Source organism: Scylla paramamosain, chromosome 22 (assembly GCF_035594125.1).
Source record: "Scylla paramamosain isolate STU-SP2022 chromosome 22, ASM3559412v1, whole genome shotgun sequence".
In the NCBI taxonomy this organism is placed as follows: domain Eukaryota; kingdom Metazoa; phylum Arthropoda; class Malacostraca; order Decapoda; family Portunidae; genus Scylla; species Scylla paramamosain.
The window spans coordinates 19,289,930-19,317,567 of record NC_087172.1 but is presented as its reverse complement, the minus strand read 5'-3'; the positions used below and the strand labels follow the sequence as shown (position 1 = coordinate 19,317,567).

General features: G+C 42.2%; 1 protein-coding gene across 7 annotated transcripts in view; it reads right to left on the bottom strand.

Moving 5' to 3' along the window:
• Positions 1-937: 937 nt before the first annotated feature.
• LOC135111739 (uncharacterized) overlaps positions 938-27,638 on the bottom strand; it is a 232,388-nt gene continuing 205,687 nt past the window's right edge. For 4 of the 7 annotated variants that reach the window (XM_064025414.1, XM_064025413.1, XM_064025415.1 and 1 more), the window contains 2 exons: positions 7,947-8,070; positions 938-6,233 (listed from right to left, as the gene is read on the bottom strand). In XM_064025414.1, the coding sequence (XP_063881484.1) occupies positions 4,622-6,233; positions 7,947-8,070 (1,736 nt within the window). In that variant the 3' untranslated portion in view covers positions 938-4,621. Of the gene's footprint in view, positions 6,234-7,946; positions 8,071-18,831; positions 19,064-21,857; positions 22,308-27,638 lie in introns of those variants that run through there. The other 3 variants (XM_064025416.1, XM_064025419.1, XM_064025420.1) reach the window with 3 other exon arrangements.

Sequence of the window (27,638 nt, the reverse complement as noted above, 5' to 3'; positions counted from 1 at the left end):
TTGCAGTTCATGACTTATCCCACCATTCAGATCAATTTCCCTGTGTTCCTGTGACATTCCAAACATGACTTATCTTGAGGATTCATTGTCATGCTAGTCAGCTAGAGTAGTGATTGATGTCACTGGGATGTGAAAATATTTCAAAATCATTGTGATGGCACAATTATCTCAGTAGGTTTCTCAGCTGTCAATGTGTTAAAGCTGTCAGCTACTTCCCTGTGGAGCTCTGCCACAACCTTGTTTGCAGGGTTATGTGGCATCTGGATATTGATGGCTAAAGTTTGTGATTTTTGCACCATCAAAGTGTTCAAGTGGTATAGTGCTTGAGAACATAGTGACTACTTGAATGTACAGTCTTTTGTCCCAAATGAAACATAAGAATGTATGGGAAGCTGCATGAAGCCAGTAGGCCAATATATGACAGTCCCAGACTAGAACCTATAGTAATGCAAGTACATATTTCTTACCACTTACTGGCATATGAAATATATATTTTTATCCAGAATAGTGTGTAGGTGTAGCCAGGTCCTTGTCTTCTAGGTGAGGAGTGTAATGACAACTGTTCAAGGTGAAATGTTTGGCAGCTGTCAGGTGAGGTGAGTGTGGGGAGTTTTTCTGTTCTAAGGATGAGCGAGATTGGGATTGGGGAATATTTTTTGTGCCCCACCAAGTGCATCCTGAGACTTAAGCAGTCTATTCTAAGTTAAAAATCATCATTATTGTGTAAGAGTTGACTGGTCACAGCAGCAACACATTCTCATCATCTTTTGACCCAAAAACCTTTTATTTTTAATATTTTATAACTAAAGTTATATCTAAGAGGTCAGCCTTTATTAAAGATTCTGTTTAGACTCTAATATAGACTGTTGCTCATGCCTTGACTTCAGCATGGTTCTTTCATATGCATGATTTTAGGATGGTAATAAAACAATTGATATAAAATGTCACTCTTCATTTAAAAAAAGAAACGAAAAAAAAAATACATGACATTAGCTCTTAAGTTTACACACTGTGGCTAGAAATGGCACTGTGGCATTGCTCTGGGTGCTGCTCCCAGGTGGTGGCACTCACCAGGCAGACACCCCTAGCCCTCGGCACTTCATTCCAACAATACTTAGTACTATTGCGTTGGGTCCCTTTTACACTCCATGCACTGGTCTGTGTTGTGGCTGCAGCCTGCACGGCACAGCTGGGGATTCCACTCCCACAACACTTCCCAGACCAAAGGATGAAGCTTCCGTGTAGTGGTGACAGCAACAGCAACACACAAGTGGAATAACCAGATGTGATGGCTTCCTTGACAGAAGTGCAGCTTGTGTTTGTAATGAAGGAAATTGTTTATTGCTGAAGTTTTTAAAGGATGAGCACAAGATGCTCTGTATTGTATGGTAATATGGTTCTTTGCTTTCAAAGGAAGATCATCCAATTTTAATCAACATCCTTTATAGAGTTTACAGGAATGGATTAAAAAACAGTAATAGCTCATTAGGGACAATATATAATAATTTCACTTATCTTTAGTATTATAGTGAATTTTAGCCAGCCATGTTTCCTCTGGCAGTAGTTTTGTGAATATATGCACTGGTAAAGTTGCGTAGTTATTGGAAATATCCAATAACTACACCTTTCTATATTTGGGTAACATGACCATTGTTCTCTGTTGCTGCTGCTGCATAAGGCTTTAAAAAAATAAAATTATATATATATATATATATATATAATTTTGCACTTCAGTCGTCTCAAGGTCATCTTGTCAAATTCAAGTTCTTACAGTAGTAGTCTTACTAGAGAACATTTTTGCCTGTAACATTTCATGTTATTCTTCCTGCCTGAACATGTCATAACCTTAGGGTGCCGAGTATCACTTACATTATATAAAACTAGGCCACCTTTGAATGCCCTCCATTGGTGTAACTAAACTCTCCCTGCTTGTCATCTTGTAGTAATGATATGGGATATATGCACAGGTCCTGTAATTGCATTGTTAAGTGTGAATTGATGCTGTAAGCAACAGCATGGATGGCTGCTGTGCAACACTTGTGAAGCATGCAGCTGGAAAAGAAAGTGAATCCAAGTAGAAATCTGAAGTAAGAGCCATGGGGCATCTCCACACTTAGTGTATCTGTATTACACAACTGCAGTGAATTGGGGAATCTTGTATTCTTATTTTTACTTGGATTTACTGTACAGTCTGGGTTTGTTTGGTGGTCTTGTTACACATGATGCCTCTTGCATCCCTCACAACACAATGTTGGCTTTGCATTTACCATTGACTTGTGTATAAAGCAGCACACAGCAAGCATGGCTATTATCTGCTTACTGTCACTTGCCTTCCTTGTAGATCTAGCCAGACACTTTGTTTTCTCTAAGAATATTTATTTAAATGTTTGATTAAAAGTATCAGAGGTAATGAGACAAAACATCAATTCAAAACTTGGCTGAACCAGTAGTTTGGACAATGGTATTCTTACTTTCCTATGTGCATTTTTTCAGATAAATTACAAAACAATGTCTTCCCAAGCTTCTTAGACTACACATTATATAATACTAGAGGTGTGTTATAGGAGAAATGGGTAGGAAAATATCTGCTTGGGTTCCACACCTCTTCCTGAAACAGTTGGCAAGATACTACTGCTTTCATGGTGGTTTTGTCATTTTATAATGTGTTACAACAAATTGATGGTTACATACTTTTACCATTATGAAAAGAAGGGTTTTTACAGTGTGGCAGTGAATGACATGAATGTTTCAAATACTTTAGGATATTACTTAAGGGAGCTTGAGTCCATTATGAGAATGACCTATGCTCACAATCACTCATACAATTAATAATACCCGTTTTGCTGGTACACTTCTTTGTATATGCCAGACTGACATCTGTTACAAGGGACAGCCTGGTACATAGAAAAATGAGTAGCTATTAAACTGGTAATAGTTTTGTTTATATGTGACCACGTAATCCTTATGATGAACAAAGCAGCCTACCTCAGACCAGCATCCTCCATCTGTCCCTGGCAACTTGGTAATGCAGAGTAAGCATGTAGATTAAAGAATTTAGGTGTCGTGGTTTGGTAGTGTTGCATGGGATTTGCTTTCCTCATTTAGATAGTGTTTGTTAGAGGTGGTTAAATTCACATAATCTTGTCTTTCAATTTTTTTTTTGTCTTTATATGACAAGTCTATGAAGAATGGAGCAGCTGTGGTCTTGCAATCCTCAATCTGTGTCAAGTCAGAGAGAGAGAGAGAGAGAGAGAGAGAGAGAGAGAGAGAGAGAGAGAGAGAGAGAGAGAGAGAGAGAGAGAGAGAGAGAGAGAGAGAGAGAGAGAGAGTGTGTGGGGGGGGATCCTAGTTGTAATTTACAGAGCCTGAGCTATGCTCGTGTGGTTCCATCTCCATATCTACCCTTGTCTAGTTTTTCCTTGTGCATGCTCATTGCCGATACTACATTCTCACCTAGCTTGTTCCATACTTCTATATTTCTGTGTGTGTGTGTGTGTGTGTGTGTGTGTGTGTGTGTGTGTGTGTGTGTGTGTGTGTGTGTGTGTGTGTGTGTGTGTGTGTGTGTGAATGCTTTATTTGTAGTAGTTCCTGTAAATCCTTGGAATAAGCTTACTGGTACACTCTTTATATTCACTGACTGATGGTCTTGAAAAAGGATATATTTAAAATTGCTTTGTAGACAACTATTGCAAATCTGAAGCATACTGCATACCAGGAAAAGTGAGCTTCACATATGAACACTAAAGACCACCACAAGCACAGCAGTCCCATGCAGTACCCAGTAGTAACATTGCCTGTGTGTGTACACAACAAAAGGTTAAGGGCTTGTGTATGCTATGCCTTAAATATCATAAATAGCCGGTTTGTAAGAGATTAGGGAGTTGCTGTCAACATACCACTGAGCCTGAATAAGAAACTACAAATGCCAGTAAGTCACACTCACATCTGTGAAAACCCTTGCTTTGCTGAGCAGTGTTTCATCACAAATATAATAAACTCAAGTTCAATACAAATGAATATTGACCATGAAAGTTTTCAGTATAAATGAATATTGACCATGAAAGTGTTTGCATTTCAAGAGAAAGTGCAGAGATGAAGAAGCAGACTGATGGATGGTGTGATATTTACACTGAATGACATGAAACCTCCTATGCATCACAGTCTTGCAGTTTGGAGTTCCTTCCACCAGACAGCAGTCGGCACTCCGTCCCCATACAATGTAATTCATGGCTGCCACCTCTACATGCTCACTGTCTCTCTGGAAAACTGAGGAAGGAATCCTGGGGTTTACTATCTTGATCAAAAACTTCATTCCTCCCTAGCAGCCAGCAGCAGCCACAGGTGGCAATCCATCACTTTACTGATGAGAGGCTCTAGACCCTCACTGAGCTACCAGGGCCCCCTTGGATGCACCTGTCAGGTGGTGGTGGTGGTGGTGGTGTCTGCCTGATAGGTGACCATGGTGCCTCTGGTCTGAACCTTACACTTTGAGCAGTGCTGGCCCTGCCTCTAGGAAGTGCAGGGCCAGCAGGGGACTTAAGTCTGGTGAGGATGGACGGGGCAGAACCACACACGGGACACACCGCATAAGGCACATTGTAGAGAGTCACCAGTGCCACCATCATTTTCTTCTCACACCGGATGCTGGAAGGTCCACCAGCCTGGAGGAGGAGTTGGTGGTGAAGAAGCCTAGCTTGAGTAATGTCTCCGTGACCCGGCTGACTAGTGGCTCCCGGAACCGCCAGATGGTGGTGTCCAGAACGGTGTGGTTCTTGTACTCTTGAGAGCAAGACTTCTTGAGGGTGTTGACGCAGTCAGCGCGATAATGCTGCAAGTGGGCATCCTCAGTGTCCACAGCGTAGGAAGAGCAGCTTCCCCCCAGGCAGGCCAGTGGAAAGTGGTTGTGCAAGGTGAGGACTCGCTCTGGGTCATGGAAACACTTGACGTACTGACCTGGCTTTGTGTAGTTGACGGAGCGGTACACGTGCTGCAGCATGTGCATGTAGTGCGGGATCTCCCGGAACCACCCATGGGAGTGGCGCATTGTGTCCATGAAGTAAACATTCCGCACGTTGTAGGATGCTCGGGGATCTTTCTTGGTCTTCAGGGCTTTGGGCACCACTATTTCCATGAGGCCCTTCCAGGACATGGAGCTTTTGGGCATGATGATCTCGTCCGTGTCCAAGAGTGCAATGTAGCGGTAGCGGTACATGTTCTTGTAGAGGCAGTCGTTGTAAGGGATGAGCTCATTCTGCCGCTTGTTTGTCACCTTGGATTTGAGGTACATGTGAAGAAGTCCTGGGATGTTGGGCTGCTCCCCAGGTAGGGTAAGCTTGGTCACCTCTACACGTCCGAGTGCCTGGTAGTGCTGCAGCACCTTGGAGATGTTGGGGTGCACCTCCAGTTCATAGAGAAACACCTTGTTGGCACCCAGCACATGCAGCATCTCCAGCCACTCCACCAGGCGCACACTCAGATCATCGTGCAGGAAGTCCAGTCCCTTGACACACACAGCAAAGTCTTCCTTCTGGCCATTGGGTGGTCTGTTATGAATGACCCTTAGGTTGGTAGTGGCCATGTCACATGGGCGCTCCACCAGTGACACTGACTGTGGCACCAGGTGACGGTGGCCCGGTGGTATCTGGCACCCGATGAGGTATGGCTGGAAGAGTCCATTTTTGTAGTTTCCCCATTTCTTGTACCAGATGTATTTGTATTCCCATACTTTGGCAAAGACCGGCTCCTTGTAGCCCTCAAACCACAGCTGGCAGAAGGTCTTGACGCGTGGCTCCAGCCGGTCAATCATGCCCAGCACTCGGATGACAGGCTTCATGGCCACCAATGTGCGATTGTCGTAGTAAGCCCCATACAGGTAGAAAGTGCCGTTGCTTGTCTTGAGGGTCTGCCAATACATGTTGTTGAAGCTCAGCTCGTACAGTGAAGGGAACTTGGCACACGTCTTGTTTTTGGACATGGCCTTCCCCTTGTATTTCTGCCAGTAGCTGATGGGCAGGTTGGGGATCTTGGCCTGGATCTGCTCTGCCATGTCCTGCTCTGAGAGAGATGGGGAGCGGTCCACCGAGGGCTCCTGCTCCAGAGGGTTGAACTCTGTGGTCACATTGGGTGCTGACTCAGTGGTGGCGAAGGGAGGTGCTCGGGTCTCAACGATCTTCTGTAGCAGGAGGCGCCCTGTCCCTCCATGTGTGAATCCTGCCTCCTCCTGCCCTGAGAACCTGTGGGAAAACATCAAGTGTTAGTTTTATGAACACTAATTGTAAATACTCACCTAATTGTAAATACTCTTTTCAAAGTATTCCTCCTCTCCCACTTTAATATGCCAGTATGGACGTGTAATATGGTAACATTTCCTCACCTGAGTAGACAAATTTCATTACATATTTAATAAATCTCATATATACATATAATATTATATATATATATATATATATATATATATATATATATATATATATATATATATATATATATATATATATATATAAAACTTCATGGTTGTATCATCCTCATAATGTAACAAGTTCTTTTATGTAAGTGAGGCTCTGGGCCTAGGGCAATAAAATGTTATAAGAAAGGCCAGCTGAAGGTGCCAGTCTAAACTTTACACTGAGTATATATATATATAACTGTATATTCAAAACAGATGTTACAGGAGGCTTACAAACAACTTTTTGACTTGCAAAACGGTACTTGATGTAAAGCACACATGGATGGAGCAGGACTGAATCATTTATAACTGCCCTTATAAGTTGAAGATGAGTCTCCACTACTAGTTATGCACGACACCGCCTTGGTCCAAGTGGCAGTACAGGTAGGTAGGTATTGGTACTCGTGCCTGTGTGAAGGTGACACCACTGTGGGAACTCGTATCTGGTTACCAGTGACCCAACTAGTGTAGTTAAGAACAAGTTAGCCCTTTTAATACTGTGCTCGTCCTGTGTTGATTGACATTTGGAGCACTGTATAATAAATAATAATAATAAAAAAAAAAGCCTGAAAAGTTGTGGGTGATTATGAGAGTGAATGTCAAGCAGTGAAAGAGTTAAAAGAATTTCCTGCTGTCAGGGTCTGTATTATATAGAACGCTTTGTTTACTTTGTAAAGGCCACAAGAATGATTAGTTGCGTTCTTATTTGCGTCTTGTTCCACTGGTGTTGCAAACTATCACTGGAATCATGAAAACATCCATACAAACCACAATGATTAATTACAAGTGAGGAAAATCCAGAGTAAAGAAAGAAAACAAGCTGTAGGTAAGAGAAAGAAAATACCTGCAAGAGTAGTAAAGAGTAAACTAGCTCCAGTATAGAAAAAAATTACGTATAGTAAAGAAAATTTTGCCAGAAGTATGAGAAAGATGCAGTAGAAAAAGAGAATACCAGTTATAGGATGAGGACAAAGATACTACGTACTTTTTATCAGAGGAAAAATTCACTGACGTAAAAAAAAAAAAAAAATAACTACAATATAGGAGGGAGACAAGGCAGTAAAGAAAAAAAAATGCCAGCTAGAGAGAAGAAAATACTACTAAAAATAGAGAGAAAAAAAAAAAAAAAAAAAAAAAGCAGCCATCAAGCCTACACGTGACAGCTCCTATACTAGCTATAGCATAGGAAACAGCCACTTAGAGTAAATACAATAAGCTACAATATAGGAGAAAGATGGGTGCAGCAGACAGAAAACATAGCTACACTAGATGAACAAATCACAGCAGGCATGTTACGAAGAATATGACAAACCTACACCACCAAAAGTAGAACGGATAGATAAAATACATGGAAGCACAATAAAAAAAATCTGAAGAAAGCAGACGAGACGAAAATACCACAAAACACCTGAAGAAGGAAGCAAACAAGAAGAAAAGACTATAAATATAAAATACCTGGAAAGGGAAGCAAGAAATCACCACACCCACAACACACACTCACCTGAAGACAAGGTAGCAGAGGGAGCACCACAGCAGCAGGAAGTACACGCCACGACGCAGTGCTCGAGTGGGGCACCAGCGGCACATCCTCCTCGTCGCCCCCATCACGGCCATCCCGCCACCCTCTGCAAGGCAAGAGAAGGTATATAGTCGCTAGTCTCCTGTCTCGCTTAATACATAGTCCTCTCACCTGTCTCTCGCCAACACTTGCGATATCGTTCGAGATCTGATTCAGCTACTTGTTCGTTTCGACGCACACACGCACGTACACGTCAGCGACATTTAAACCTCGTCAGCATTTCACTCCTACACATTTCAGCTATTTTCAAAGCCTGGTTCATTAAACGAGGCGAAGAAATAAACTTATTGCCTTGCAATTTACTCCCTTAAAGAACATGTGTTTGTTTACTCAGGGATAGTTCGTTAAATACAAAAGAAACCGTAACGAGTCTGAATCATTAAGGGAGGAGGGAGAGAAACAGGTGTGACAGACAGGTTAACAAAGGTATCAGCAAGTTCACTGTACTACTGTACATACTGTTGTTATACTGTTGGCCTTATCTTGACGTCACGTGATGAATAATGAAAAAAGCTCTATTTTTGTAGTTCCTGATTTTATCTTCACCCCCCCCCTCTCTCTCTCTCTCTCTCTCTCTCTCTCTCTCTCTCTCTCTCTCTCTCTCTCTCTCTCTCTCTCTCTCTCTCTCTCTCTCTCTGTTAACAAGGCCCTAACTATAACTTAACAACAATAACAAGCCAGTGACAGAAAGGAGGAAAAGTTAGGGACAGCCGCCACAGCCACCACCGCCGCCTCACATCGCCGGCAGATCAACAAAGAGGAGGAGCAAGTTTTAACTGATTTGTAACTTAGAGAAGTGACAGAATGAACATTACACCTGCAATTTGTTAAGAGGGATATTGCATTAATTACAAGAGGGGAGAGGGGAAGCAGGAAGGAAGTGATATGATTGATAAACTAGCGTAGGAAAAAAAATGCAAGATTTGTCTAGTTTCCTGCAGTTACATCCAGTATTAGCTAACAAGTTGTGTAGTACCTTAATGCTGCGATGTCAACAGAGTAATTCTTGTAGGAGAATAATAAAAATGTATAGATAAAAATACACTCGCTACCATCACCTTACCGAGACTCGTTGTGAGAAACGCTCTGCTCTCGTACGAAGACTAATATCAAAGGCCACAGAAATAATTAGCTGTGTTCTCAAGCCCGTTTCTCCTGTTAATCATGTAGAAATGCGGTAGATCCGTCACTAAAACCGTAAACATATCCTTAGAAACCCGTGTCACTTCAGCTACTACAGCGTATTGAAAGTAGTGGAGGTGCGGCGCAGAGGTTTCAGAATACGAAGTTACACCAATGGCCAATAGCATCACAACCTTTCGAGCCCTCTGGCGGACCTACCAAGAGTTCTTCCAAGTTGGCAGCCTCACACAGTCACCGGGAACCACTAACGAGCGAGTCTGAATATTCATTACCCTAACTCGACCCCACAATTGGACAAACCTTTGATCTACGATTTTCATAGCATAGGAAAGGCAGGAGAAGAGGAGGAAGACGAGCAAGGAAGAAAGGGCTGGAGAGATGTAAGGAAGACGACGAGGAGAGAAGGAAAGACGGAGGATATGAAGTGGCTAAGAGGTTAATTTAATTTTATTCTCACGGATAATGGGAAAATGAAAACGACGAAGGATAGACATTGAGATTGAAAGGAAAACCAAGAAAGATTAGATGAGGAAGACGAGGAGGTGTGAGAAAGACTGGAAAGACAGGAGGTGAAAAATAGCGAAGAGGGAGATGAGGAAGACGAGGAGGTGTGAGAAAGACTGGAAAGACAGGAGGAGAAAAATAGCGAAGAGGGAGAAAGATGGAGAGACATGATAGTGAAAATCTACGGTTTTCAAATCCTGGAGTACGAAGGTGAGACAGGCAAAGAGAGGTGAAGGTAAAGAAACTGATGACGAGATATTCGATTCTGTTTTCATCCTGCAGTTTTCACAGATAAAGAAAACATGAAAAGAGAGATAAGGAATAAGAGATGTGGTGAGGTGCGGCGGAGAGGAGGTGAGACGTGATTCAGTGAATCTGCGGGAAGGAATACGACGTGTGATGGAAGAAACAAAAGTAAAGAAGAAAATAACAAGGAAAATGAAACACAGTGAAAAAGACGAAATTAAAAGAAGCAGGAAATGAACATAATGATAGGAAAGATGAAAATGTTTTGGAAATGGAAGATAAAACTAATGAATTGAGAGAGAGAGAGAGAGAGAGAGAGAGAGAGAGAGAGAGAGAGAGAGAGAGAGAGAGAGAGAGAGAGAGAGAGAGAGAGAGAGAGAGAGAGAGAGAGAGAGAGAGACCAACTTCCCTACCAGAGATAATGAAGCATGCCAGATAAGCAAGTGACGGTCAGAGCTGATGCAACACTGATTATGCTGAACTGGCAGCGTGGCACACCAATTAGGTTCATTATCTATTATCTTTCCTCCTTCCCTGGGCAACCCTCGCGGGGCGCCGCAACGTGGACTGTCTGGTGCTGCGGGGAGGGAGGTATTACACATATCATGGTATAATCTTTACCTTCACAAATCGATAGCAGTGTGGTACTGCTGCTACTCTTGCTGTCGCTGTTGTGTTAGATACTGCTTTTCCTACTAGTCACCACTAATGCTGACACTTCTACCACCACTACTACTATCAAGAACATTATTACTATATTACTACAAACAACACTACTTCTATCGTGACGAATACACTATAGCACTACTATTGCTCGTATTACCACGAATATACTACTACGGCTACTACTACTACTATCATGAACATACAATTACCATTACTAGTACTAGAAATTCAACTAGAAAATAGCAGTTCGAAAAAATAGAAAAAAATCAACTAACAACACTGTCCCTCCGCAAAAAAAATAAAAATAAAATAAAATAAAATAAAATAGCACACTAACATAGAAAATAATAATAAAAAAATGTACGTAGGAGACGAACCACCACCACCACCACCTAAATACCTGAGAACAATGGCGCAGGTAAGCTCAGGTAAACCCTCCTACCTGGAGTTCAAGGTCAAGGCTGCCCATGAACCCCTAGATGACGTCATGGGGAGGAGGAAGAGGAGGAGGAGGAGGAGGAGGAGGAGGAGGAGGAGGAGGAGGAGGAGGAGGAGGAAAAAAAGGTTTCGAGGCGAGGAGAGATGAGAGTTATGGTCAAGGGCATGTGAGAGAGAGAGAGAGAGAGAGAGAGAGAGAGAGAGAGAGAGAGAGAGAGAGAGAGAGAGAGAGAGAGAGAGAGAGATTCAGCAAACGAGTAAATTATTGAGGAAGAAAATGAAGGAGGGGATGGATGCAAGAGAGGGAGAAAGATAAATAGAGAGAGGGGGATAAATTAACGACAAGAGAAACGAAGTAAAGGAGAACCAAGTAAATGAAGATGAGAGGGAGCTACAGGCAGAAAATAACGAATGGAGAGAGAGGAGGAGGGGGAAAGAAAATGACGAGGCAAAGACAAGAGAAAAATTATATTACAAGCAACGAAACCAGATACATAAATAAAATGAAGTGAAAATGAAAATATGAAATAAAGGACTTTTTCTGCTCTCTAATGCTTTCTTCCTCCGTTTCCATTTTCTTCTCTTTTCCTTCTTCATTAAGTCTCCTGTGCCTCCTTGTCCGTCCTAATTGCCATCCCCCCACCCCTCTCTCTCTCTCTCTCTCTCTCTCTCTCTCTCTCTCTCTCTCTCTCTCTCTCTCTCTCTCTCTCTCTCTCTCACGTACAGTACACACTCAAATCGGACACACACATACACACACACACACACACACACACACAAGATTATCCAACACCTTTATATCCGTACTCTCTCTCTCTCTCTCTCTCTCTCTCTCTCTCTCTCTCTCTCTCTCTCTCTCTCTCTCTCTCTCTCTCTCTCTCTCTCTCTCAACCCAGAAAAAGAGCATGCCCGTCAGTCTGTGAGTCATTTAGTGCAGTAATCACAAACTCCAGAACACTATGAAAAATTACCACGTATTCCAGCGACCTCCTCCTCCTCCTCCTCCTCTTCACCTGGCGGGAAGGTCACATGAAGCAGGAACGTAAGGTCACCTCTCTCGCCTATTTAGTATGTGTTTGTGTCTGTCTTGTTTCTCTGTGCATGTGTGTGTGTCTCTTTTTGTTTCTTCCGTCTGGAATTGTGTGTGTGTGTGTGTGTGTGTGTGTGTGTGTGTGTGTGTGTGTGTGTGTGTGTGTGTGTGTGTGTGTGTGTGTGTGTGTGTGTGTGTGTGTGTCTGTATGTCTGTCTAGGACGGTTTGCACCTCAACGGGGTGGGAGCAGCATGACTCGGGAGGCTGCTAAGTAACAAAGTTTCTGGTTTCAGGCCAAAAAACGCCCAGCAGGATCGCGCAGCCTCATCCATGTAGAAGATTCCGCCACCCCCCCCCTCCCACCTACTCGAAATAAGCTTAAGGTCTTCTATGTGAACGCTCGTAGCTTGCGTAACAAATTTTCAGAGTTAGAGAAAATAGCATTCACAGAAGACTACGATATAAGAGGCGTAACAAAGTCATGGTTAAATGAAGAAGTCAGGGACTATATAGCAGAATATAAAATTACCGGTTACATAATATATGAAAAAAAGTCGTGTAAATAAAAATGGAGGCGGCATCTTATTCTACATCAAAGCCAGTCTCAACCCAATTCTATTATCAAAACCTCTCATTGCAAACGTAGATACTATTTATTTTATTAAAGAACAATTACGAGACAAAACTAGCATTAGCTCTTATGTTCAGACCGCCAGCCCAGCCAGTCCTAACTGACAGCGACATTTTCCACCAAATTAGCGAGATAAGTGACACACACGACGCCGCAATCCTTGGAGATTTTAATCTACCGGTGACTAAGTGGGGCGAATCACTCACCTCATCATGGACACGACCTGTATAATAACCTGTATAATAATTTGTGCAAAACCCGACACGTGATAACAATGTCCTTAACCTCGTGCTTGCTATGAATGATGAATTAGTAGAAAATCTGAATGTCGGCGAGGGGTTTGGTAATAGTGACCACCGCGCAATCACCTTCATTATAAACTTCATGGCCAACAAGTCAAATAAAAGCAAAAGAAAAAGTTCCTGACTACAGAAAAGCAAATTTCAGTAAACTCAAATCAGTGCTTAACCAAATCGACTGGAGTCACTTACGCACCAACACAAATATTAATGCTCACTGGTAATTTTTCATGGATAGACACTTAAAAGCAATGCAAGAATGCGTACCTATGAAAAATCGTCGTCCCACTCAAAACATCAATCCTAAGTGGTGGAACACACAAATAACTGAATGCTCGCATGCCAAGAGGGATGCCCATAACAGATTAAAGTCCCTCAGTAATAACGAGGAACGCACTAGATTCGTTGAGTTAAGACGTAAAGTAGAGGTTAATCAAACACAGCAGAAGGTCCATTGAAGTACATGTTGCGAACCAGACTCAAAATGAACCCGAAGGAATTTTATAGCTTCATCAAGCAGAAGCGAGTGATTACTTTAACTATTGGACCTAAAATTAACGAAAATGGAGATTACACTAATGACAAGGAGCAAATTAGTAACATTCTTAACACTTTCTTTGCCTCAGTATTTACAGAAGAAGACCTCAGTGACATCCCTACGGCGCCAGCAGTCCAAATTAATAACAAAGACGTCCTAAGCATCAGTATAACAAAGTGACGTGTCAAAATGATAAATTTGAAGTAAGCAAGTCACCCGGACCTGACACGATCTCATCCCGCATCTCAAAAGAAGCGAAATCCGAAATAGTTAAACCACTGACCGTATTGTCCAATAAATCCCTGCAGTTCGGTACAATGACTGATGAGTGGAAGCTTGCTAACGTAACTTAGATTTTCAAAAAAGGCAGTAAAATCTTTGCCATGTAATTACCAGCCAATTAGCTTAACCTCAGTCGTATGCAAAATGCTTGATTAGAGATAAACTCGTTAATCACTTAGAAGAAGAAAACTTACCTCGAAATACTCAACACGGCTTCGGCAACAAACACTCTTGTTTGACGAACCTCTTAAAGACTTCTATGATATTCTGAACCAGTATGACGAGAGTAAAGTGAATCAAGATATAATATATCTTGATTTTCAAAAAGTCTTCGACAAAGTCCCTCACAAACGTTTACTGATTAAATTAAAATCAGTTGGTATCCAAGGCGACGTGCTGAGATGGGTAGAAAACTGGCTAAACAACCGTAAACTAAAAATAGTAATAAATGGAAAAGCATCCAAGTGGACCAACGTAACCATCGGGGTGCCACAGGGGTCAGTCTTAGGACCTGTTCTCTTCCTTGTTTATATTAACGACACAGATGAGGATGTTACCAGTATAATATCGAAGTTTGCTGATGACACCAAAATAGCGAATTCCGTAGTCACTAACGAACAGGTAATAGAAATGCAGAAAAATCTAGACAAGTTGTCAGAGTGGGGGCAAACCTGGCAAATGAGTTTTAATGCAGATAAGTGCAAAATGCTTCACATTTTTTATTTTTTTTTTATGTAGGAAGGACACTGGCTAAGGGCAACAAAAATCCAATAAAAAAATATGCCCACTGAAATGCCAGTCCCATAAAAGGGTCAAAGCAGTGGTCAAAAATTGATGAATAGGTGTCTTGAAACCTCCCTCTTGAAGGAATTCAAGTCATAGGAAGGTGGAAATACAGAAGCAGGCAGGGAGTTCCAGAGTTTACCAGAGAAAGGGATGAATGATTGAGAATACTGGTTAACTCTTGCGTTAGAGAGCTGGACAGAATAGGGGTGAGAGAAAGAAGAAAGTCTTGTGCAGCGAGGCCGCGGAAGGAGGGGAGGCATGCAGTTAGCAAGATCAGAAGAGCAGTTAGCATGAAAATAGCGGTAGAAGACAGCTAGATATGCAACATTGCGGCGGTGAGAGAGAGGCTGAAGACAGTCAGTTAGAGGAGAGGAGTTGATGAGACGAAAAGCTTTTGATTCCACCCTGTCTAGAAGAGCAGTATGAGTGGAACCCCCCCAGACATGTGAAGCATACTCCATACATGGACGGATAAGGCCCTTGTACAGAGTTAGCAGCTGGGGGGGTGAGAAAAACTGGCGGAGACGTCTCAGAACACCTAACTTCATAGAAGCTGTTTTAGCTAGAGAGCTGTTTTATCGTATAGAAACGAGAAAGCAAAGTATATTTTAAATGGTACCCAACTTAAGTGTTGACAGCGAAATTGATTTAGGAGTAACAATATCGAGTAGCTTAAAACCTAGCTAACAATGTTCAGAAGCCGTAAAGAAAGCGAATAAAATAATTGACTTAATCGGCAGATCTTTTGAATACAAATCTAAGGATACAATCCTCACTTTGTATAACTCTTTAGTCCGTCCCCTTTTGGAATATTGCGTTCACGCATGGTGCCCTTATTGCCAGGAAGAGATTGATAAATTAGAGTTCAGCGTAGACTAACAAAAATGATACCAAGCCTTCGAAACAAATCATACAAAGAGAGTCTTAAAGAATTAAATCTATTTCCATTAACACAAAGAAAACTTAATACAGGTGTTTAAAATCATCAAAAGGCGCTGATAACATGGACTGCAGTAAGTATTTCACGACAGACTCTTCAAGTTACACGCGAAGAAACGGTTGCAAAATTGCGGGAAAATCCTTCAACTCTCATGAATCAAAAAGTGATTTTTTTTCCACCGAGTAGTAAATCTATGGAATGGGCTTCCCCGAGACATGGTAGACTGCAACACCGTAGAGACTTTTAAACGCCATCTTGACAAATATTTTGCCTGCAATCTGCGGCTAACAGCGTTTGTTTGTTAGTGATTAACTTTCTTGCCATTTCCTTCAGGAAGTGGGGGCACCTCATTTCTCTTTACTATGAAATTTCCATCGTGTTTTTTTTTCCCTAATCCGTAAAATATTTCTTTCCGACCTGTTTTCCTGTTCGGCTTATGCCGGAGGAAGTGGAGGGTGGTGAGAGAGCCTTCAGTTTTTCTGTACTTTTCTTCTACTATCACCTTAGTAGTCCTAGGTGAGGTCACCTCGTGAAGACCGCAAGGTCTGCTGTGGCCTGTTTTTCTATGTAACTATATTGGTTCTATTTTTACTGTGACTGTGTCTATCTGTATGTATGTATGTATGTATGTATGTATGTATGTATGTATGTATCAAATATTGGCTCCACTTTTACTGTGTGTTTTTCTGTCTATGTCATTTCAATGTCTGTCAGTCTGTCACATCCTCCCTGGTGTCTGTCTGTCTATCTGTCCGTCTATGTCTGTCTGTCTTCTCTCCAAATGCGGGATGACCACTTTACACAGAGGAGGAAGAGGAGGTGATGGGTTGATCCGCTTAAGGAATGCAAGAGGTATGTGGGAGCGAATGGGAATGAAGGGACGGTGAAGGGAAGAAGGGGTGACGGGGTTGAGAGACTCTACAGGCGTGTGGTGAAGGTGGATGGTGGTGGGAAGGAAAGGCGAAGCAGGAAAGGATACGAGCGTGGATGTGACGTGGAAAGGTACAGAGGTGTGTGTGTGTGTGTGTGTGTGTGTGTGTGTGGAGTGGCCGGGTGTGATGCGGTAAATGTGGTGATGATGTGGTGGTGGTCGAGGGGATTGGATAAGGGGTGTGGAATCTATTATTTCCGGCCAGGTGAATGATAATGATACGCGTTTGTGGGGTGTGTGTGTGTGTGTGTGTGTGTGTGTGTGTGTGTGTGTGTGTGTGTGTGTGTGTGTGTGTGTGTGTGTGTGTGTGTGTGTGTGTGTGTGTGTGTGTGCGTGTTGCAATACGTGGTCAGGATTACTCAAGGTTACTGAGGTGTGTGTGTGTGTGTGTGTGTGTGTGTGTGTGTGTGTGTGTGTGTGTGTGTGTGTGTGACCAGCCAGAAGTGAGAATAAGTGTAGGAAGGGTGAAAAAGGAGGACGAAGAGAAGATGTAGGAAAAAAAAATAAGAAGGAAAGGAAAGAGGGAGCAAGGAAGGGAGGGAGGGAGGGAAAGAGAGGAAGTGAAGAAATGAAGGAGGTGAGGTAAGGAACTGGAAAAGATGAAAATAAAGAACAACAAAAAAAAAAAAAAAAAAAAAAAACTGGATGGAGAGAGAAGAAGGAGAGGAAGAAGGAATGGGAGGCGAAAAAGAATAAAATAAAATAAGAAAAAAATATATGGAAGATGGAAAGAAAAGGGAGAAAAAGACGAGGAAGAAGGGAACGAAATATGAAGAGGGAAAAATGATATAGGAGGCGGAGGAGGAGAGGGAAAATGGCGGAGAGATAATGAATGGTTGGAGGAGGAGGAGGAGGAGGAGGGAAGAAGACACTAGATGGTAAACAGCGAATGAATTTCAAGGTTAGAACCAAGACGAACAAACGAACAAACAAACTGCACTCAGCAAACACGCACCACTACCACCGCCGTCTCCTCCTCCACCCGGAAGCTTCATCGTCATCACCGTCACCATCTTCACCTCTCTCTCTCTCTCTCTCTCTCTCTCTCTCTCTCTCTCTCTCTCTCTCCACTGATATATTTGTAGAAAACTTTTATTTTCTTATTTCTCTCCCTTCTTTCTCTTATTTCCTTTCTCCTTTACTTTCCCACTGCACCTGCACCCCCCTCCTCCTTCTACTCCTCCTCCTCCTCTTACTCCTTATCATCCTACTACTACTATTTCTCTTCCTATTTTTCCTCTCTCCAAAACGACTCCTTCGGTTTCTACCTGAGAGAGAGAGAGAGAGAGAGAGAGAGAGAGAGAGAGAGAGAGAGAGAGAGAGAGAGAGAGAGAGAGAGAGAGAGAGAGAGTATAAAAGACACAGGGCGCGAGGAATTAATTAAAGGAATCACGTTATTAATTAAGACGAAGAGCTGGGCAAATAGCGAGGCGCGCCCTCAAGGAAATGGTGGAGTCGAAGGGAATGCCATTAATTACAAGGTTAGTGAACACGGAGGCCAGGTGAGCGGTCGCAGAGAAACACGTACAAAAAATAACAGTAGAAAACAGGTACAGGTTATGTTAGAATAGTTATCGTTTATCTATTTATCTATGTATATATTTTTTTATATTTTCTTTTATTTCAGTGAAAAAAAGTGCTTCAATAGTTTTTTTTTCTTTACCATCTTTATTTTTTTTATTACAGGTCTCAACGTCGATAATCTGATGAAACGTTTTTATCAACTGAGTTTCTAATAAAGTTCGTTAAGTGTTGATATTTTGCTGAGCATTATAAAGAGAAAATACGTTTTATGGCCTGGGTTTTTATTAAAATTTTTGTGGTTGACGTTTTTTTGCTTAATCACTTAGGAAAATGTAAGATTTATATTTTTCGCCTTTATGATGAATTCTTTAAAATATCTTAAACTGAATTAGTGATTTTCTTTTACTTTTCTTTCTTTTCTTTTTTTTACAAATACAAAAATAACAAAAAAAAAAACAATTAGATCTTCAACGATTTTCTTTTACTTTTCATTACTTTTCATTTACTTCATTCATTTTCTTTTTTTTTTTACAAATACAAAAATAACAAAAAAAAAAAAAAAAAAAAATAGATCAACTACATTTTGTTGTTACTAAAAGTTAAAGTAATAATTAATCCCTACTACTACTACTACTACTACTACTACTACCACCATCACCACCACCATTCCTACCCCATGACGAAGCATCCCATCTCAATAACCACTCCTCTGTTCCTGCTCCTTTCCCCCCTTCTCTCTCTCTCTTCCCTTGACCCTCACACCGTCTCCCCCGCCACCCCCACACACCAAGGCCAAGGATAACATGGCGTCACTGTCTCGTTTGGGTGTCCTGGGTTCGAATACTTACCTCGTGAAGCAATGTTGATGGAGGGATTGAAACTACGTAGGTACACACACACACACACACACACACACAGATCTCTCTCTCTCTCTCTCTCTCTCTCTCTCTCTCTCTCTCTCTCTCTCTCTCTCCTCAATTAAACACTTAACCACTTAATCCTCACACGCAGTTGCATCCTCAATCTACATATTTGTTTGCACGCTACACACACACACACACACACACACACACACACACACACACACATACCAATCTACCGACTGACTGCGTGATTGCCTGAATAAAAAAAAGGATGTGTTTCCTGATAAAAAATAAAAAAAAGTGATAAGATACATGAAATAAAACTCGCATACTGACGTCACTCTCGTTCTGCTTTGTGACTGGGTGAGAGATGAGGAGGTGGTGGTGGTGGTGGTGGTGGTGATAAAGAATAACAATTACAATATGGAAGAGCTGAAGAATAACAATGAGACGAGTAATGGAGGTGAAGGTTAGAAGAAGAAGAACAACAACAACAACAACAACAACAACAACAACAGCAAGAACAAGAAGAAGAAGAAGAAGAAGACTTAGAAGAGAAGCATGTGGAATGACGTAAAGATAGGAAAAGAACGAATAAAAGATGACAAAAAGAGTAGAGGAGGAGGAGGAGGAGGAGGAGGAGGCTACGTGGCATAATCAAGAGGAACAAATGAGAGGAATAAAGAAATAAAACACGGCCCCCTCACCAAGAGTTATTACACTCCGCGCAGCAAAAACTGACCCCGCTCGCAAAAAGTCTCGGGAGAAAAAGAAAAGAAAATTAACCCGATTTCTTTTCTACACTCACGCCCTTCCCTTTGGTGTAACATGTAGTAGTAGTAGTAGTAGTAGTAGTAATCTCTCTCTTTCTCTCTCTCTGCCCTACATCTCCCTTCCTGCTCTTGTTCTCTCTAATAAGATACAGGCAGTTCGCATATATATATATACATAATACACAGATAACTGGACATATACAGTACAGGAAAATATTGTTAAAGTTACACACAAGACAAAGAAAACGTACAAGTCAAAAGAAAACAAGAATAGGATGAAACCGATAATCTGTGCGTCTCTTTCTCTCCCTACTTGTCTCTTACTCTCCCTCCTTCTCCCGCCCTGCCTCCTTACTGTGCCTCAAAGGTATATTTAGCCTGACACGTTGCGCCTCTCCTCTCTCCCCTTCTCCCTTTCCCTAACCCCTTCCCGCTCCCTCTCTCCCTCTAAGTAAATCAATAACAATAAAATAATGACAGCAAACTCCAACCTTCACTCACACAGGTAATATTTTTAACCCCCCTGCTATGATATCTCGCTCATGCAGCTTGTTATTTCAAGGTCCACGGTATGACTGTGAGTGGCAGGCATAGAATATTGAAGTGACGTGATTTTGTGCTCCGAAATACTTTGCTCTCACCGCGACTATTTTCAAAGGCCACAGAGATGATTAGCCCGTTTCTCAAGAGCGTTCCTCCTGTTAATGGTAGAAATCTTGTTAATCTGTCACTAGGGACGTAAGAAAACACTTAAAAACCAGTGTGGCTTCAATTAGTGCCCATTGAAAGTAGTGGAGGTGCGGCGCAGGAGTGGTCTTACGAATCACGACCGTTCTCCTCCTCCTCCTGCTGCTTGTCCTGCTTTTTGTCCTTCATACCCCGAGAACACAGCAAGTAGCAGGAATGTTTGTAGCAGTGGACAGTGAAAAATACATGAGAACAAAATGCAGTAATAACGTTCACTGTAATAGCAATAAACGTGAATTGTCCTACTACTACTATTACTACTACTACAACTACTACTAACAGGGAAAATGTGTAGTTGCAAGGAATGTAAAGGGAGGTAGTAGTGGAGTGGGGGAGGAAGGGAGGGGGGATATGTGGCTGTGAGGAGGGGAGTCAAGATATATGTGGGGACAGGTGGAGGAGAGGGGATGAGAGAGAACAGAGGTAGGGGGACGAGGAGGGGAAACGAGGGCACAGGATGAGGAAGGGAGAGAAGGGGTGGGGGCTCGAGAGGAGAGAGAAGGGGAAGGGGGAGGAGGGGAGAGGGGGAAGGGACGATGAGGAAAGAGAACAGGGGTACGGGGAAGAGGGGAGAGGTGGGGAATGGAGAAGTGAGAAGAGGAGGGGAGAGAAGGGGAAGAGGAACGATGGGGAGATGGTTGGGGGGAAGGCAGGCAAGCAATCACTCCCCACCTGGTTTCTGGCACGCTGCTGGGCACACACACACACACACACACACACACACTAGTTGGCTTAAGCAGAGATAAACAAACTAGTGATTAGGCCAAAATACAAGTTCTGCTGCTACCTTCAAATTACCATCTTACCCTCCTTCCTCCCCCATGTCACCATCACCACCACCACCACCACCGCCATCGCAATCATTACCATTATTATTATCATTACATAGTTTCCTCCATCACTGGTTATTATTATTATTATTATTACTATTATTATTATTATTATTATTATTATTATCATTATTACCAAAATTGTCATTAGTATTAGTATAACCGTTAACTACCACTTGTAATCATCGCTAATTACTATTACCACCACCACCACTTACCACCACCACCACCACCACATTTGTTATCACCACTATCACCACCACCACATTTGTTATCACCACTATCACCACTACCATCATCGAATATATCCAACTACCACCATTATCATTACCACCACTTAAAACCACTACCCATATCACCACACCACTCGCCATCACCACTATTATCACCACCACCGCCGCACTGACAAACTCCACTATCATCACCACCACCACATCACATCCTTCTACCAGCACCATCACCACCACTACCAACATCACCACACCACACCGCACCACACCACTTGTAGCATCACCACCACATCACAAAATAAATCTCAAAAAGCACCACCACTACACAGCACCAATAACACCGCAACCACCACCACACAAACTCCACTGACAAAAAACACACAAACCACAAACGGACCTAACATGAACAGAAGCAATAGATCAAAACGTACCACCACCACCATCACCTGTGCTTTCCATCCTGCAGGAGTGGACGGAGGCGCTGCAGGAGGAGGCGGAGGAGGAGGAGGAGGAGGCAAGGCGGCGTGGTCTTCAGTGGCGTGGAGGAAAGAAGTCTGATTGTTCCTAAGTCACAGTATTTGGCAACGAGGAGGAGGAGGAAGAAGAAGAAGAGGAGGGGGAAGAGGGAGGAGGAAAGGAGATATGTAAACAATGTAATTTTCTCTTATTTTTTTCTTTCTTCCCCTCCTCGCCTAAGCAACACGGCCTTGAGATTACTAAACAAAGATCTCAATTCAACTTTTCACTGCAGATAGGAGGAAAGACACGGTGTCCAGGAAAATAAGTGAGTTTATACGCATGTTTAGTCTCTAGCTGGGTACTAGTTGGCGTCACTTGCTGCCCCCGCGCGGAGGAATACACGGGAAGCTGAGTCGAGGCTTCGTTTTTGTTTCCGAGGCTTCAATGAGGCTTTGGGAACACGTTTCGTTAGACAATGAAGTAAAGAAATAAGGAAGTTAATATATAAATAAACAAGTAAGAAGAAAAAGGCTAGACAAATAGATAAATAAACAAATATAGAATAAATAAATAGTAGGTAAGGTAAGTAGATAAGTAGACAAGAAAGGAGGTAGAAAAAGGAGTAGATGGACAAGCAGGTAGAAAGTAAGTAGACAAGTACGAAAATAAATGCATCATTGATTACTTAGACGCATAAGTTTTAGTACACAAGTCCCGTAGATTTTTGGATTAAGAGTTTAGTGTGGTAAGTTCACTATTTGGGCTTCCCTCAAGTAGATTAAAGGGTTCGTGGTGCTTCTTGTCCTCGTTGTTGTTGTTCGAGCTTAATAGTCTTCTTTTTCTTTGTTCTTCTTTTCTTCTAATTACGTTCAATCTTGTTTTTTCTTATTAAGTTCAATAAATACGTTAAAATCTTTAGCAACTATCTTAAATACTTAACTTCCTTCCTTCTTTCACGTTTTTCTCTTAATTTTCTTTTCTCTCCTTCTCTTCCCTATCATTTTCTTAGATTTTCCATTATCTTCCTTTGCCTCTCCTTCCCTTCTATCACCATCCTTCCTTCCTATCCTCCTTTCTCTTCTTCCCTTCCCTTTCCTTTCTTCAATTTTTTTTTTCATTCTCTTTCCTTATTCTTCTATTCATTCTTTCTCTTTTATCCTTCCTTCCTATACCCCTTTCTCTCTCTTCCTTCTTCTCACGCGTCCCTTTTTTCATATTTTTTTATTATCTCCCCTTATCCCTCTCCTATTCCCCCCTTCTCTCCTATCCTTCCTTCCTATCCTCCTTTCCTTCTCTTCCTCCCTCATTCCTTCTCAGCCCATTATTCCATTCTCTCTCTCTCTCTCTCTCTCTCTCTCTCTCTCTCTCCTCTTCTTCAATTCCTTCCTTCCTATCTTCGTTTCCTTCGCTTCCTCTCTCAATCCTTTCCATCTCTTTCTTCGTAAATTTTCAGTCATCTCCTCTTCTCCCTCTCCTTCTATTTCTTCCTTCCTCCTTTCCTTTTCTTTCCTCATTCCACCCCTTCCATTCCTTCCTTCCTATCCTCTTTTCCTTCACTTCCTCTCTGAATCCTTCCCATCTCTTTCTTCGTAAATTTTCAATCATCTCCCCTTATCCTTCTCCTTCTCTTCCTTCCTTCCTCCCTCCTTCTTCCTCCTCCTCCCTCCTAAATAGATAAAGAACTACATAGATAAAAATGCTACACCATCTTTCTTACTGATTACCACCACCACCACCGCCGCCACCACCACCACCACCACTAGCACCACAACCATCTCCTCCTCCTCTTCCTCCTCCTCCTCCTCCTCCTACCTGTCACGTAAAAAAATCCAATTAACCCCCACCCCCTTCCTTCCTTCCTTCTTCCTCCCTCCTCTTCCTCCTCCTCATTCCAGATAACTCCCTGCATAGTGATACCTGCTGGAGGAGGAGGAGGAGGAGGAGGAGGAGGAGGAGGAGGAGGAGGAGGAGGAGGAGGAGGAAAATAATTAAACTTAAAGAAAATTGGAGTAAAAAATAAATCCTGAGAGAAAGAGCTTCAGATTTTTACGAAGAAGAGGAGGAAGAGGTGGAAGAGGAGGAGGAGCAGGAAGAGGAAGAGAAGAGGAAAAAAGTAAAGAAATTAATGGAAAGAATGATATTGGAGGAAAACAAGTAAGAAGAGAAAGCAAAGCTCTCTCTCTCTCTCTCTCTCTCTCTCTCTCTCTCTCTCTCTCTCTCTCTCTGAAAATTAGCGAGAAGATTGAAGATGGAGTAGGAATTAAGATAAAAAAAAGAGAAAAACTAAAGAGAAGAGAGAGGTAAAGAATGAAGACAGAGAGGGAGAAAAAATGAAATAAATTAAATATGAAGAGAAAGGGGAAGAAGAAATGAATGAATGAATGAATGAACTAATTAATTAATGAAGGCAACGAGAAGAGAAAGAAAAAAAACAATTAAGGATTACAAGAAGGGACGAAAGATGGAAAGGAAAGGAAAAAAAAAGAAGGAAACAAGGAAGGAGGAAAAGGGAGAGAAAACACATTTCAGAAATGAATGAATGAAGGAAGGAAGGAAGGAAGGAAGAAGTGAAATATTAGAATAACGTGTGAAACAAGAAACCATAGAAAGAGGAGTAACGTAACGTGAACCCTAAACACACACACACACACACACACACACACACACACACACACACATGTACAGACAAAGAAATAAAAAAATAAAGATAAAATAAAAGAGAAAATGGAAAAGAAAAAGCCAGGTCATTATTCTTACATCAAATGACCTTCCTTCCCCTTTTTCCTCCCCCCAAATACACACCCCATTCCTCTCCCTTCCCTCCCCTCCCTCTGACCATTACCATCCCCCCTCCCCCCACCATGACATCATCCCCCTCAGGCAATCATGACGTCAACCTATACCAACGTGGCACTAGTAAACACACGCACACACACACACACACACACACACAGACGAGGTCATGACTGTTGGCTTGTCTCTTCCTCCTCCTCCTCTTCATAAGGTCATAATTTCTCTCTCTCTCTCTCTCTCTCTCTCTCTCTCTCTCTCTCTCTCTCTCTCTCTCTCTCTCTCTCAGGTTGGCCCAGAGGCGTAAAAAAAAAAGTAAAAAGAACGAAAACGAAAAAAACCCAGCTAAATAATAATAATAATAATAATAATAATAGTAATAATAATAGTAATAATGATAATAATAAAAACAATAATAGGAAAATTATCTCTATCATTATTTAATCCCAACCTGTGCTCCAGTAAATGAATAAAGGAATAAAGTTAAATAAATAAATAAAATAAAAAAATCAAATCAATAAAACTTTACCTGTCTCAATAATCTTCACAAATTATTCAATCAGTCACTCAATCAATCGATCAGTCAGTCAGTCACTCCCTTATTCACTCACTCACTCACTCACTCACTCACTCACTCACTCACTCACTCACAGTCATTCAGTCAATCAATCAGAAAGTCAATCAATCAAGCAATCACACACACACACACACACACACACACACACACACACACACACACACACACACACACACACACACACACACACACACACACACACATACACACACACACACACACACACACACACACACACACACACACTCACTCACTCACTCACTCACTCACTCAATCAGTCAGTCAGTCAGTCAGTGAGTCAGTGGAGGCAGTGAAGTAATCCCGGCAACCTTGACAGAGTTCCCAAAGGTGAGGTTCCCAGGCCTCTCTTTCCGCCTGCGCCCTCTGCTAGTCACCACTGAGGCAGGAAATGCTAAGAGATGTTGGCTGTGTCTTCCCAAAACTCCCCCTCCTCCTATTTTCTTTGAATGCGTGGCGACTGGGCACGGACACAAAAAAATAACTAATGAAATAACTAACTAAACGGATGGATGAATAAATATATAAATGAATAAAACTGGTAATTTGCCCCTCCCGAAAGAGTAAAAAAGTCAACCATTTGTAGAAATAGAAATAAAGTAGAAGGGAAATTTAGTTCCGGAAATAACCAGATACTCCTCTCGTGAAGTGAAGTTACGAAACTACTACTACTATTACTACTACTACTACTACTACTACTACTACTACTACTACTACTACTACTACTACTACTACTGTAACTACACGGGAAATATAAATGCTGCTGCTCGTATCTTTCTTAACTTACTACTACTACAACTACTACTAAAGAAATGATGCTCTCTGACGGTCTTATGCTAGAGGAGAACCCACGCTCTTTCCAACACGGGATCTGAATCAATCACTGGTATTCTTAAAAGCAAGCGGGAGGCAGCAGCAATAATAACTCACTCTATGAATAGTAAAGTGAAGAACGAGTGATGTGGAGAGGCGAGAGGGACGAGGAACGGGGGGGAAAGGAAGGAGAGAGGCGTGAGTGAAGGAGGGATGAGGAATAGAGAGAGAGGAAAAGGGAAGGGCAGGTGATATAAATGGCGAAGAGCGGGAAGAGGGGAGAGGGAGGAAGGGGAAGGAAGAAAGAGATAGGTAGACGTGAAACAGGAATGAATGAAAGAGAGAAGAGTAAGAGAGATAGACGGTGAAGAGAGGAAAGAGGAAGGAAAGGGGAAGGAAGGAGATAAGAGGTGGTGGAGGAAGGATGAGGAAAAGAGAGAAGTGGAGGAGGAGATAGAATGAGAAGAGAGGGGAAAGAAACGAAGAAAGGAAGGAAAGAGAATGAGGAAGGATAAAGAGATGAAAAGGAAAAGGAAAGGAAAAGGGGAGAGAAAGATGGAGGGTAGAGTAGGGATGAGGAAAAGAGAGAAATGGAGGAGAGAGAGGAGAGAGAGAGAGAGAGGAGAGAGAGAGAGAGAGAGAGAGAGAGAGAGAGAGAGAGAGAGAGAGAGAGAGAGAGAGAGAGAGAGAAGGAAGGAATGGAGAAGGGAAGGGAAGGGAAAGGAAGGAAGGAGGGAGGGAGGGAGGAGAGGTAAATAACAAAGAGAGAAAAGGAAGGAGATAGGTGAAAGTGGAGTAGAGATTGTGAAATAAGAAGGAAGAAAAAAAAATAGATGGCGAGAGGGAAGAGGAATGGAGAAGAGAAGGAAGAAGATGAGAAGAGAAAAGGAAGGAAGACAGGTGAATAGGAAAGAGAAAAGAGAAAGGCAGAAGGGAAATAAATGATATAAGGAGAAGGAAAGAGGAAAGAAGGGAGGGATGACAATGGTAGGGTGATGGAAGGGAAGGGAAAAAAAAGGGAGATGGAGGAATAATGGAGAAGAGGGAGGGAAGGAGAGAGAAAAGGAAGATATGAAGGTTTGGAAGAGAGAGAGAGAGAGAGAGAGAGAGAGAGAGAGAGAGAGAGAGAGAGAGAGAGAGAGAGAGAGAGAGAGAGAGATGAGAGAGAGAGAGAGAGAGAGAGAGAGAGAGAGAGAGAGAGAGGTCATGGTGGTGGTGGTGGTGGTAGTGATGGTGTGTGCAACTGGGTAATGAAGTGAGAGAATGAAAGCAATGATTGAGTACTGGCTGCGAAGGGAAGAGAAAATTAAGGGGGGTGGAGGAGGAGGAGGAGGAGGTGGAGGAGGAGGAGGAGGAGGAGGAGGAGGAGGAGGAGGAGGAGGAAAGGAAAGGTGTGGGATGTTCACATTAATCAAGCAGCAGCAGCAAAAAATAAAAAAATAAAATAAATAAATAAATAAATAAAAAGAGAAAAAAAGTAAGGGAAAAGAAGAGACAGGAAAAAAAAATGTTCCCCTCACCTAGTTCTGCTCACTTTCCTCCTGCATCTCTCTCT